The sequence below is a fragment of the Puma concolor genome, chromosome C1 (assembly GCF_028749965.1).
Source record: "Puma concolor isolate L17-30 chromosome C1, mPumCon1.1.hap2, whole genome shotgun sequence".
NCBI classification, from domain to species: Eukaryota; Metazoa; Chordata; class Mammalia; order Carnivora; family Felidae; genus Puma; species Puma concolor.
The window spans coordinates 96,653,027-96,666,222 of NC_141674.1; the positions used below are offsets into that span (position 1 = coordinate 96,653,027).

At 36.5% G+C, this 13,196-nt stretch overlaps 1 protein-coding gene across 2 annotated transcripts in view; it reads left to right on the plus strand.

The window, feature by feature from the left end:
* The window catches only part of CAPZA1 (capping actin protein of muscle Z-line subunit alpha 1), a 50,104-nt gene that overhangs the window by 17,383 nt on the left and 19,525 nt on the right, over positions 1 to 13,196 (plus strand). For both annotated transcript variants that reach the window (XM_025912631.2, XM_086717855.1), the window contains exons 2-4: positions 5,181 to 5,244; positions 8,001 to 8,052; positions 11,623 to 11,686. In XM_025912631.2, coding sequence (XP_025768416.1) covers positions 5,181 to 5,244; positions 8,001 to 8,052; positions 11,623 to 11,686 — 180 coding nt within the window. The remainder of the gene's footprint in view (positions 1 to 5,180; positions 5,245 to 8,000; positions 8,053 to 11,622; positions 11,687 to 13,196) is intronic.

Consider the following 13,196-nt stretch of genomic DNA (forward strand, 5'->3'; position numbering starts at 1 on the left):
TCTTTAACAAAATTAATTTATTAGATGGTAGATGTTGTCATGATCCTCTTTGATTTTTAAAAATTTAAAAATTATCTTTAATTTACAAGTAATAAAGTAGTGGGTGAAGTAGAATAAAGGGGATTAAGAGGTACTAACTCCCAGAAAAAAAATTACAAGTAATTTGTATTCCTTATACAACTTTTTGAACATAGAGATAAGCCAAAAAAGGAAAGAAAAACAACTTTTTAATAACCACCACCAGGAGAAGTCCTAATTAAAATTAGTAGCTATACATATATGTAAGTGTATTTACTTTTAATAAAACAGGAATATATCATTGTGTGAACTTTTGCACTCAATGGCATATGATAAAACATCAGCCTGTATCAACAGAGCACTTCTCAGACGTTTTTGTTTTCAGGACCCCTTTATACTCTTAGGTGTCAACTTTTTATGTAATTTATAGCTATTGTACTAGATATTAAAACTTAAGAGTTCTTAAAGTATTAATTCATTTAAAAACATATTTAAAAACATTTATATGTTAACATAAATAATTGGAATTTTGTTTCTTGTTGTTTTGTAGTTTATTTATTTCGGGATAGAGAGCACGAGTGAGCCGGGGAAGGGGCAGAGAGAGAGGAAGAGAGAATCCCAAGCAGGCTCCAGGCTGTCAGCCCGGTTCAGGGCTCAATCTCACGAACTCTGAGATCATGACCTGAGCCAAAATCAAGTGTCTTCGGACTCTTAACTGACTGAGCCACCCAGGCGCCCTGGTATTTTGTTTTGAGGAAAAAAGAAAAAAAAAAAAAACCCAAACTTTATTTTCTAAAACAAAAGAATTAGTGGGAAAAGTAGCACTGTTTTACATTCTGCAAATCTTTTAAATATCTACATTCAATTTGTTGTGTTATAATGTCTTAGTTTGTGCATACTGTTTCCTCTGACTGGATGCGCTCCTTGGTATTTACTCATTCTTCAATCCAACTCAAACATCACTGTATCTAAAGGCCACCCCACCACTCCTTATATACATATATAAAGTTGACTGTATCTTCCTTGTGCCTCACCATGGCCTTTAATACTTGCTTGCTGTATTACTATCTGTGTGTCAGGTCCTTGAAGACAGTGACAGAATCTTACTCAGTGTTTAATCTTTATTTACTCCTCTTTTCGTATGTGCTCAGTAAATGTTTGCTGAATGAATGAACTATTACTTTTTTTTTTCCAATATATGAAATTTATTGTCAAATTGGTTAACTATTACTTTTTTAATATGCATTGTCAGTTCATTGATTATCCAAATACTTGTTTTAATTATGCCAGATCCATCAGATTGTATGGCTTTTAAAACTTCAGGGATAACTTCAGGAATACTAGTATCTTGAATTTTCATTTTGGTAGCCTTTACTATTGCATATTCAAACATTATGTTATATATGTAGTATGTAAAATATATAGCTTTATTCTTTTTAGGGAATATGCTTTTTGGGTTGTATATGAATATATTTTTGAACTACACACACTTAAATTTGTTTGACTAAGGGGACTTTCACAATGATGTAAGGATTATGGGAGATGCACATTGACAAGTGGGATAGATCATAGCCCCTCAGCAGATTTGAATAGACTAAGAAATAGGTTTACTATCAAAGTAGGTTTACTAATGTCTTAAATAAATGATTGACAGCAACAGTTGATGAGGAAAGAAATATGATTAACTGCACATGCCAAGGCAAATATAAATATACCGAGTTGTAAATCTATATGGGAACTGTTAAGTCCTGTGTAGTGTAATTTTCATGAGTTGAGCAGCATTTCTTACTTCCTAATTATTTTCTTTTTATTGTTGTTGCTTGTTAATATAAGAGTTTTATGGTGTATTCCTCTTAGTCTCCAGCAGCTTTTATTCCAGAAAAGTAATGTATTATCTATAATTATCCTGTCATGACAGGGTTCTCAAGCTTTATGTACATAAGAATATTCTAAGGTGTTTGTGTTATGGATTCCTCATCTCTGCTTCCAGGTAATCCACATACAGGTTTTGTATTCTAAGGTTAAAAAATCAGGTAGAGCTTTACAATTCAAAGAAATTTTGCAGAACTTCTCATCTCTTTTGGGAGTTGGCTTATAATGAGGAAACTCAGGACCAAAACAGGTTAGTCATGCTTCTAGAATTACAAACCTAGTTAGTTTATGGACCAATAGAGCCAGTAATTAGAATCCAGGTTTTCCAATCTACCTTGCTCCATCAATCAGTAGGCCTTTCTTGACTGAAGATGTAAAATTTGTCCATGGAGCAGCTTTTCTTTTATTCTTTTTAGAATGAGTGAAGTCATATATAAGATCTTCTGTATAAACCTGAAGTTGCAAAGTATTTTTTATCTTTCTAATTCTCTTCTCAGTGCCCAGTTGTATTTTCAAAGGACTCTTGAAAGTCTTTTTTCTGCTTAAGAATGGTTTGGCTTTGATGATAGCCTTGATTTGAGTGGGTCAACAAGAACTTAACGTTGTTTGAAGGAAATGAAGAGGTTAATGGAGGATGCCTACTTGGAAAGCAGGGCTCAGTTTATTGGTAGATCTACTGTGTTCCTCTTTGCCCCTCATCAGTGAGTTGAATCATCTTCGTACTCATTATCACATCAAATATTAGGGAATTTTCAACATTCTTTCTGTCATAGTGTGTTAGAATTATACTGTGAGGGGCGCCTGGGTGGCTCAGTCGGTTAAATGTCCAACTCTTGATTTTGGTTCAGGTCATGGTCTCACAGGTTTGTGAGAACGAGCCCCATGTCCAGCTCTGCACTGACAGCACGGAGCCTGCTTGAGATTCTCTCTCTCCCTCTCTCTCCACACCTCCCCTGCTCACACTCTCTCTCAAAATAAATAAACTTTATAAAAAAAACAGAATTGTACTGTGAGACTGTCGGAGGTCAGTCCTATTATCATTGCTAGCATCATAATTATATATGTATATTGCCAAATGATACTCGAAATTATTTTTTCTTTTACATAGATTTTTACATTCTTTGTATTTCACATCTTGATAAAAGCGAAGAGATTAAACTATATGGCAGACTGAGCACATGGTTTCACCTCATCTTTTATGCCAAACCTTAGTAGAATGAAAAAAGTAGGGAAAACAGATTAAGAAGAGAACTGAATTAGTGCTTGGGTGGCTCAGGCAGTTGAGTATCTGACTCCATGGTTTTGACTCGGGTCATGATTGCATGGTATGTGTGATCAAGCCCCATGTCAGGCTCTGCACTGACAGCACAGAGCCTGCTTGGGATTTTCTCTCTCCTTGCCCCTCCCCTCGCTCTATTTTTTCTCTCTCTCTCAAATAAGCTTTTTTTTTTTTTTTTTTTAAGTGAGAGTGCCATTGTTGGACCAAAGTTTTGTAGCAATTCTTTTGATAGAAAGAAAGCAGAATGGTAAATACATGAGGGAAAAAAAAGTAAGATCAGAAGATAACTGTTGTGGAAGTAGGAGCCACTTGGAGGAGCAAGAAGGAAAGGACTCAGAACAGTCTTGGAGTAGATTAATTGCGGAATTGTTCTGTAAGCTAACTGTACCATTGGCTCCTCTTTTCTCTTCCACTGGGGCTGAACTGCAGATAGAAATGCATTTGTCTTCAGAATATAGCATTGAGAATGAGCACTAAGAGCAGAGAGGCAGGGCGATGCCCCAGGTAGCCTCTGGCCCTTACGAGGGTTACTCAGAAATTAATCGGCTCATATCCACTTCACAGCAGCAAGTCTCCTCTCTCCCTCCCCTACAATCACTAGAGACAAACTGCTGGTAAACAGAACAGGCAAGCTAAATTAAATTCAAGGAGGAATACCAAATATTTGTGGAAAACTGGTACTATGAAAGAAAAGCATCAAACTCAACAAACAAGTAGATCTAAATTCTTAGGGAACAGTCAATAGAGCAATACTTTAAAGTAAGTATAGTTAATACCCTCAAGGAGACTCAATAATTCTTACACACACACAAATAAAAGTCTTGGAAATGAAAAATAGGTTTTAAAATAACTATCTGAATAGCAAAATAGACATGAATGAAGAGCATTTTAAGTGAATTGAAAAATGGAGCTCTGAGGCCTTCTCCCCAAATAAACTACCAAATGACAAAAAGAAGATAAAAATACTGGAGAAAAAGGGATATGCAAGTTAGATCTAAGACTTCAATGTCTGTCTATAAAAGGAGATCCAGAAAAGTAGAATGGCAGTAGGGGGCAGGAGAGGGAGTTGGAAGAACAGAAGAAGTACTGTCTATAGCATTCTTTAGAACCTTTAGTACAGTGTTTAATAGTAGGTGATAGCAGTCATCTTTGTCTTGTTTTTAAAATTAGGGACGCTGCTTGCAATGTTGCATCATTATTAAGTATGCTGTAGAATTTTGGTAGATAATCCTTTATCAAGTTAAAGAAGTTTATTCCTACCAAAAATTAGTAGTTTTGTTGTTTTATGATATTTGAATGTTGAATTTTATCTTTTTTTTCCAGCATGAGTTAAGAGAATCACAAGGGTCTGCTCCTTTAATTTGTAAATTACACTGATTTGTTAATACTGAGCCACCTTTGCATTGGGATAAACGCTATAAACACATGTTGGTATCCTACCAGTTCACTACTCTTTCATTTAGTTTTGCTTAAATGTTCATAAGTGATTAGGATCATAACTTTCTCTATTTGTGCCTGTAGTATATTTTGACCAAAAATTTATTATTCAACTTTTTTTTTTAATTTTTTTTAATGTTTATTTATTTTTGAGACAGAGAGAGACAGAGCATGAACGGGGGAGGGGCAGAGAGAGAGGGAGACACAGAATCGGAAGCAGGCTCCAGGCTCTGAGCCATCAGCCCAGAGCCCGACGCAGGGCTCGAACTCACGGACCGCAAGATCGTGACCTGAGCTGAAGTCGGACGCTCAACTGACTGAGCCACCCAGGCGCCCCTCAACTTTTTAAAGAAGAATTAAAACTTAAAGCTGCATGTAGATCTCAAAATCAGGACAAACCTCTATTGATGATGAAAGCTTTGAGATAGTTTGTGAAAAAAATCTGAAGTCTCCTAAATAGTAAAGGTTTGAATAGGAAGTTTTATCTCCATGAATATGATGAAAATTTTGTAATCTGTTAATTGCTTCTTCCTTTATATGTTACTCTTCTCTTATTTTATTTCTTTCTCTTTAGGTACGCATAGCTGCTAAATTCATCACTCATGCACCCCCAGGGGAATTTAATGAAGTGTTCAATGGTGAGTAAACATTAGTATTTTAAGCCCTCCATAATTATGTATAAGTATTTATTGAGTGTTTCTTATCTCTTCTAATCCTTACAGCACATTATAGCTATAGCTTAAGGAAATCAAGATTAAAAGAGGTTAAAATAATTTATTCAATGTCATCTAGCAAGTAAGTGTCAGAACAAGGATTCAAACCCAGGTCTGAGTTAAAAGCATACTCTTAACCCATAAATTAGGATACCTATCTTATGTGAGAAAAGATTTAAAGTAGCTTAATATGAATATGGAAGCAATATTAAATTATTTTCATAGTTTTGTATCACTGTAAATCATAGCTTCAGCTTCTTCTGTGCTTTCACTCAACACATGCTTGTAGTATATACAGGACACTTTCTAAAGCCATTGGGGCTGAACTAACTACATCTGGGAAGCTTATTACATACACAGATTCCAGCCTTACCATCCTTAAGTTCTCCCAGGTGATTCTGAGTCACAGCCAGTTTGGGAACCGCCATTCCAATACATTTATAAATTTCTATTCACTGGCTTAACATATAGAATGAAAAATGTAGATGAGGCATCTTGAGCTTTATGATAAAATCAATCATTGTAATCCCATTTTAAGTTGTTAAATTTATCTTTAAGTCCTTTGTGTATCTTGGTTCATTTTAGCAAGCATTTATTTTGAAATTCGAGTTTTACATTAGAGGGCTATGTACTTGAGAGGAGCTATGTGATACTCATCTGCAGTTGGCCCAGAGCCCCACACATCATAGAACAATCACTAATCTCCAGTGATAAAAATAATTAATGATGCAGAGAAAGAGTAACCAGGAGAACATATAATAATTTAAGGAGTAAATAATACAATAGAAATAAATCAGAACATGTATCTTTATAGACTTGTTTGTGGATTTTGAGCACTAACAGCAAGAGAAACAAATAAACAAATGCAGCCTTATTTTCCTAGTCTTTGCATTTTGACCAAATGTAAATTTTCAACAACTGAGCTTTTAGGAAATTTTCCTTCGACCTGAACTTTATCAAGCTGATTAGCTCAAATAAATTCTTTTTTTTTTTTTAATTTTTTTTTTTAATGTTTATTTATTTTTGAGAGAGAGAGTGAGACAGAGCATGAGCCGGGGAGGGCCAGAGAGAGGGAGACACAGTATTGGAAGCAAGCTCCAGGCTCTGGGCTGTCAGCACAGAGCCTGACATGGGGCTCAAACCATGAACCATGAGAACATGACCTGAGCCGAAGTCGGACGCCTAACCGACTGAGCCACCCAGGCACCCCAGCTCAGATAAATTCTTAACAAAATTAATGGCCTTTGTAGTTAGAAGTCCCTGTTTGATTTCTTTTTTTTTTTTTTTAATTTATTTATTTTTTTCCCAACGTTTATTTATTTTTGGGACAGAGAAAGACAGAGCATGAACGGGGGAGGGGCAGAGAGAGAGGGAGACACAGAATCGGAAACAGGCTCCAGGCTCTGAGCCATCAGCCCAGAGCCTGACGCAGGGCTCAAACTCCAGGACCGCGAGATCGTGACCTGGCTGAAGTCGGTCGCTTAACCGACTGCGCCACCTAGGCACCCCCCTGTTTGATTTCTGACAACTGAATGGACTTTACAGGAATATCATGAGAATAATTGATATGAAGGAATTAGATTAAGAATTGGCAAGCTACTTGTGGCATGAAGACTAGTTTTTATTGGCATGCTACACATTGGCCTCTGCCAGCCTCTTTGAGAAGCTCTAAGAGTCAATGGCCTTTGGCTTATAATTAAATTAGTCTTTCCTCTTGGAGTTAATGAATGCTTAGTAGTTTCTTCTATAACAAGGACCCTCCTCTTATAAAAGAAGAATGACTATAGGGGTGCCTGGGTAGTTCAGTAGGTTAAGGGTCCAACTCTTGATTTCGGCTCAGGTCATGATCTCAACGGTTTGTGGGTTTGAGCCCCCCACTGGACTCCGTGCTGACAGTGCAGAACCTGCTTGGGATTCTGTCTCCCTCTCTGCCCCTGCTCTGCTCACTCTCTGTCTCTCTCTTTGAAAATAAATAAGTAAACATTAAAAAATAATAATTAAAATTTAAAAAATAAGCATGACTAGACTCTTGACATACAGCTTTTTAAAAGCACGTAGGCCCCACGTTCAATCCTTCGTGGAAAAATATGTTTGGCAGTTTCACTGCCACTGGCTGAATTTTGCCCAGCTTTCTTGGTCTGATGCTATAGAAAAGTCTCCAGTTCTTAATCTTATTTTAAAGGATTCTTTTAGATACAAAATTAACAGTTCTAATTGTAACTTTCTTTAAACCATGCTTTTTATTTGCTATGAAATTCCTTGAGAAGTTGTTTGATTATTGTACCACAAATAATTACATGAAAATCTATGAACGTGAGCATCTGTTCATTTGCATATAGGATATCTGAAGATCAACTTTGCAAAGCCTGACTTGTTAAACATTTCTGAAGCTTATCCTTTACTGAACATTTGAATTTTAACATCTTTTAAAGGTGTGGTTTTTTAAAATGTTTATTTTCAGAGGGGTGAGAAAGTGTGCACACAAGCAGTGGAGGGTTAGAGAGAGGGAGACAGAATCCCAAGCATGCTGCACATGCTGTCAGGGCAGAGCCCAGTGCAAGACTTGACCCCACAAACTGTGAGATCATGACCTGAGCCGAAATCTAGAGTCGGATGCTTAACTGACTGAGCCATCCAGGCGCTCTGTTCTTAACATCTTTTAACATTTTTTTCCTCTTCAGATGTCCGGCTACTACTTAACAATGACAATCTCCTCAGGGAAGGGGCAGCACAGTAAGTATCTTTCAAAATCCACTTACATATATTTTTTTCACTTCTATATTTTAATTTTGGATGAACTATATTGATAGTAAATTTGTGCCCTGGAAACTAAGTCTAAAATACTTCAATATAAAGCAGTTGGTTTTAGCAGTTTTAGTTGTTGTTTTTTTTTCTTGGAGAAAACATGTTCCCCCCCAATGTTGTTTATTCCCTTAAAGCTTATTATATACGACCTTATTTTTTATTTTTTATTTTTCCAGATTTCCCCTGTAAAAGCAGAGTTTAATACGAGTGGTTAGGGTTTCTTCTATACTCCTTTTAGTTCACATTGAATTTTTTTTAATTGCTAGCTATAGAAAGATAAGGCTGCTATTGAGGAGTGTTTCTTAAACTGCCACAAAATAGTAGATATTCATAAAAGTGCCCTAATAGAATTAACCATAGAATAATAGCATCGTTGTTCAACCCAGTCATGGATTCCTTATCACCACCACGCTAATTAATCTTTCTAAAATACCATTTTCCTTTTATCCTTGTCCTCAAAAACATGAGAGTGATGTGTGTTTTGTTTTCTTCAAATCTAAATACTGTCAGCTTTCAAGGCCCTCTGTTATCTGGCTTTATCACTACTCTCCTTTACATACAAAATTCTGTTTCAATCACTGTCTGTCTAACTCACCCAGAGTTCCTTTGTAAAGAGGAAACCAGAAAAGGATAATGACTGGGTAAAGATGGGGTAGAGAGGATGGAACAAGGATTTTGACCCAGAGTTCCTTTGTAAAGAGGAAACCAGAAAAGGATAATGACTGGGTAAAGATGGGGTAGAGAGGATGGAACAAGGATTTTGACATAGAGCAACAAATAATTGTCATAAAGGCATTTGGTATGGTATACAGTTGGTTTAGATTTTAGCTATAGAAAACTTTTAAGAGTTGCTGCCTGAGAAGCAATCATCTTCTTCTGCCCTTCTTCTGCCCTGCTGTTTTGGATCTCATTCTGGGACCAAATTCTACAAACCCTATAATTGTCATCATGATTGATATTCTCATTATACATTGATTTAGGCACACACTGAAGATACATTCTAATGCTGGTTTCTCTTAGTTGCGTAAAATGCCATAGAAAAAGGCATTCATGATTTGCTAATTCAACCCCTGTCTATCCTCTGCCCTGTCATTGAAAGAATTTCATCTATATTTTGTCAACAGATGATTATCCAGTCTGAACGCTCCTAATAATAAGGAATTCACCATCTAACAAGGCAGGTTCTTCAATTTGCCTGACATATATTGGTCTTAGTTTTATCCTTGAGAGCTACTCAAAATAAATCTAGTCAGTACTTCATTTGATAAGGTACTGCTGAAGAGGAGATGGGGAGTGGAATGCCAAGATCCAAGAGTGACTGCATCCTAAGCCTGTTGTCACGTTTTTAATTAGGAGTAACAGTAGAATTTGGTATTTAATAGTTCAGATGCTTTAATTGCACTGACAATAAAGCTTTGTTTTTATAAATATTCTGGTTCTTACAGACTGTAGCTTTTCAGAGAACATTCTTCCTAAAGGACAGCTGTCTTATGCCCAAATATTTGCTTTTCTATAGGGATAAAAAAATTCTGTTTTTCTTCCTGTAATAAGATGCTTCAGTCCCTTGGCTGCAGATCTCATAGTAAGGGCTCAGTGAATGTTGTTTCAGTAATCATCATTATTGCCTTCTATATAAAATGAAGGAGGACTGAACAACCGAGAATTTAACCCTATTTCCTGGATTTTCACCTATGCTTCTTGACCACTGTAACCATTCTCTGTTAATTCCCAGACTAAGTAGGGAGATGTAGGCCATGTTAAAGAGAGGATTTTATTTCTGAAAGAGAGGGGAAATTACTAGTATTATGAGCAGAGAATGACTCGATGAGATTATATTTTAGAATAATTACTGGCTACCATGCAGGGGGGCAAATATTGAAGTAAGAGGAGTAGTTAGAAGGCTTATTGCAGTAGTTCAGAGATAAATGGCGGTGGTTTGGACTAGTGTAAGGGTGGTGGGAAGGAGTCAGATTCTGAATATGTATTCAAGGTAGAATCCATATGATTTACTGATGGATTGGATGTGAAATGTGGGAGAAAGAAGAATCAAGAAGGATCTCAAGTTTTCGGTCCACACTGCTGGTAGAATGAAAATACCATTTTCTTGAGATGGGATTAAATATTAACCATCTTTGGTATTTGTGTTTGTAATCTGTAATCTTAGGACGTATCGTAGAATGGAATACTTACTACTCTCTACTCCTTAAGCTTTTTAAAAAAAAAAAAATCAATAATAATAATATTTAATCCACTTTGCATGAACATTTAATTTATCTTCCTATCTGAAGAACCACCATGTTTAAGACTCATTTTGCTAATGGGGATGTATAATGATTTATAACACCATAGAAATGATTTATCTAAAAACATAACAATAACCCAAAATGAAAAGACTGAGGATTAGCTTTAAATGTCTGTTACTTTGGTTTCTTTTGAAGAAAAGTTTGATACTTTGCTTAAAAACAGTGTCTAGCAGGCGTTTTAGCAGGTTAAACTTGGGCAGGAGAGGTGTTTAACTCTTCCCTTGGCCAGTGGGTGAGAATACTGATATTTTGTGTGTTACGCGTTTCTTACACTGCAGTTTACCTCGGGCTTCTTTCCCTTTACCTTTTTGCTTACTTAGATGTACTAGGGAGCCATTGAAAATGCAGTTTTACAAATCTAGCACTGGACAAGTAAATGGTAGTTAATAGGCATGTACTTTGATTATTCATATCTCCTTTTTAAAATAATCTCTTCTGGGGTGCCTGGGTGGATCATTCAGTTGGGCGGCCAACTTCGGCCCAGGTCATGATCTCGTGGTCTGTGAGTTTGAGCCCCACATCAGGCTCTGTGCTGACAGCTCAGAGCCTAGAGACTGTTTTGGATTCTGTGTCTCCCTCTCTCTCTGACCCTAACCAGTTGATGCTCTATCTGTCTGTCTCTCTGTCTCTCTCTCAAAAATAAAATAAACATTAAAAAAAAATATTCTCTTCTGCCTTAAGCTCTCCTCTGAGACTTGACTCATGCTCCGCTCTTGCCTCACCCTCTCCCCATGTCAAATGCCTTCCAGTACATTTAATTATGATCTCTCCTTCCTGCCCTGCCTCAGAAAGTCCAGAATAAAGAAGGCAGCATTGGTAAAATAGTGCATCAACTGAAGGGTTTTTTGTTTTTTCTTTAAACTACTGAAAGCCTCTATCTAAAAGTTGGTAATTCACAAAAATCAGATTACTTAAAACTTCGGAATTGTCTAAGGGGAATTCTGTTGGAGCTTAGAAGTGGAGATGAAAAGGTAATTTCAGAGTTTAGGGCACATCTGAGATCACTGTGAAGAGTTCCTTCAGAAAGTGGGAAGGCATTAGGATAACACTAGTTGCCTGGAGAGAGGAAGGGAAGAGCACTGGGGAGTGTTTTCACATTCTCTTTCACTATTCTGTGAATTACCTTTGGTGTTTCTTTATGTATAATTCTCTCCCCCCCAACCCCCCCCCCTTTTTTCCACTTGTTAAAATACAGTGCATTTGCCCAGTATAACATGGATCAGTTCACGCCTGTGAAGATAGAAGGATATGAAGATCAGGTAATGACGGTTCTTTTTAGTAGGCTGTGCCTGGGTGGTAGTAGAAATCCTATAAACCAAAGCAAATGTCTGAAGATAAGATGCTGAATAAATTCATGCCGTAGTTATCAGAGCTTTTGTAAATGTTCTATATAAGAAAATTCTTCCCCTCTCTGATAATACCAGGAGTTTCTTTGACAGGAAAAAAGAGCTGCCCCTAACAAGAATAGTGAAAGTAAAAGAATTGAGTTTTATACAGATTTTATAGCTGTATGTAATTCTCCTTGGTAAGAATAATAGGAGACATTATATTTGATATTCTATAGAAAAACAGACATTTCTATTCAAATAGAGGAACAAAGCAAACATTTCCATTATTGTCATAGTTATAAACATTGTCTGGCAGGACTTTGCAAATTCATTAATTGCACTTCAAAGGCAGTATGTCACTAAATACCAAATCCTTGTTTAAAAAGTCTGAGGGGCACCTGGGTGGTTCAGTTGGTTGAGTATCCAACTCTTGATTTTGGCTCAGGTCATGATCTCATGGTCGCGATATCAAGCCCCATGTAGTGTGGAGCCTGCTTGGGATTCTCTCTCCTTTCCTCTCTGTCCCTCCCCCACTCTCAATGTCTGCACTCTCTGTCTCTCAAAATAAACTTAAAGAAAAAAGTCTGAATCTTCTTTGAACCCACAAATCCGTAAGATTTATCCTAGGAAAATAAGTATATAAATGTATTAAAAAGATTATAGCAAGGTTTATGACAGTGAAACAAGGTTTATAATAGTGAAAAATTGGGAACAATCTAAATGCCCAACCAACATTAAATTAATTATCTATAGACCAAAATACTGTGACTACATTGAAAAGTGATGTAAAAACTGATCTGGGAATATACTCCCTTTGGTAACACATATGCTAAAGTATTGATCTAGAAAGATTTTTGTGATATATTAAGCTAAAACATAAAAGAACATATGTAGAATTGTGCTAGTTTATTTTTCAAATAGATATTTAAATGAACTGTATTAGAATTAATGCATTTTAAATTCTTTAAAAGATGCACCATTTTATGTACCACTAAGAAAAAACACTGCCAATTTTAATTGGCAAAGTCCTAAGATGCCATTAAGTATAAGATGTATCCCATTTTATGAAATGTTAAGTGATGGGGGGACATATGCATCTTTTTTTTTTTAATGTTTGTTTATTTTTGAGAGAGAGAGAGAGCACCTAAGGGACAGAGAGAGAGGGGACAGAGGATCGGAAGAGGGCTCTGTGCTGACAGCAGAGAGCCTGATGTGGGGTTTGAATTCACGAACCGTGAGATCATGACCTAAGCCTAAGTCAGATGCTTAACTGACTGAGCCACCCAGGTGCCCCTGGAGGGACATACACATCTTAGGAGTCAAAGGTATAAAGTATATAGATGTGCATAGGAAAGGAAATGTAGGAAAATATACACCAAAATGTTAACTCTGTCTTGGAATTACAGGATTTTTGGAATTTGTTTTGCTTGTTTTTTGTTTG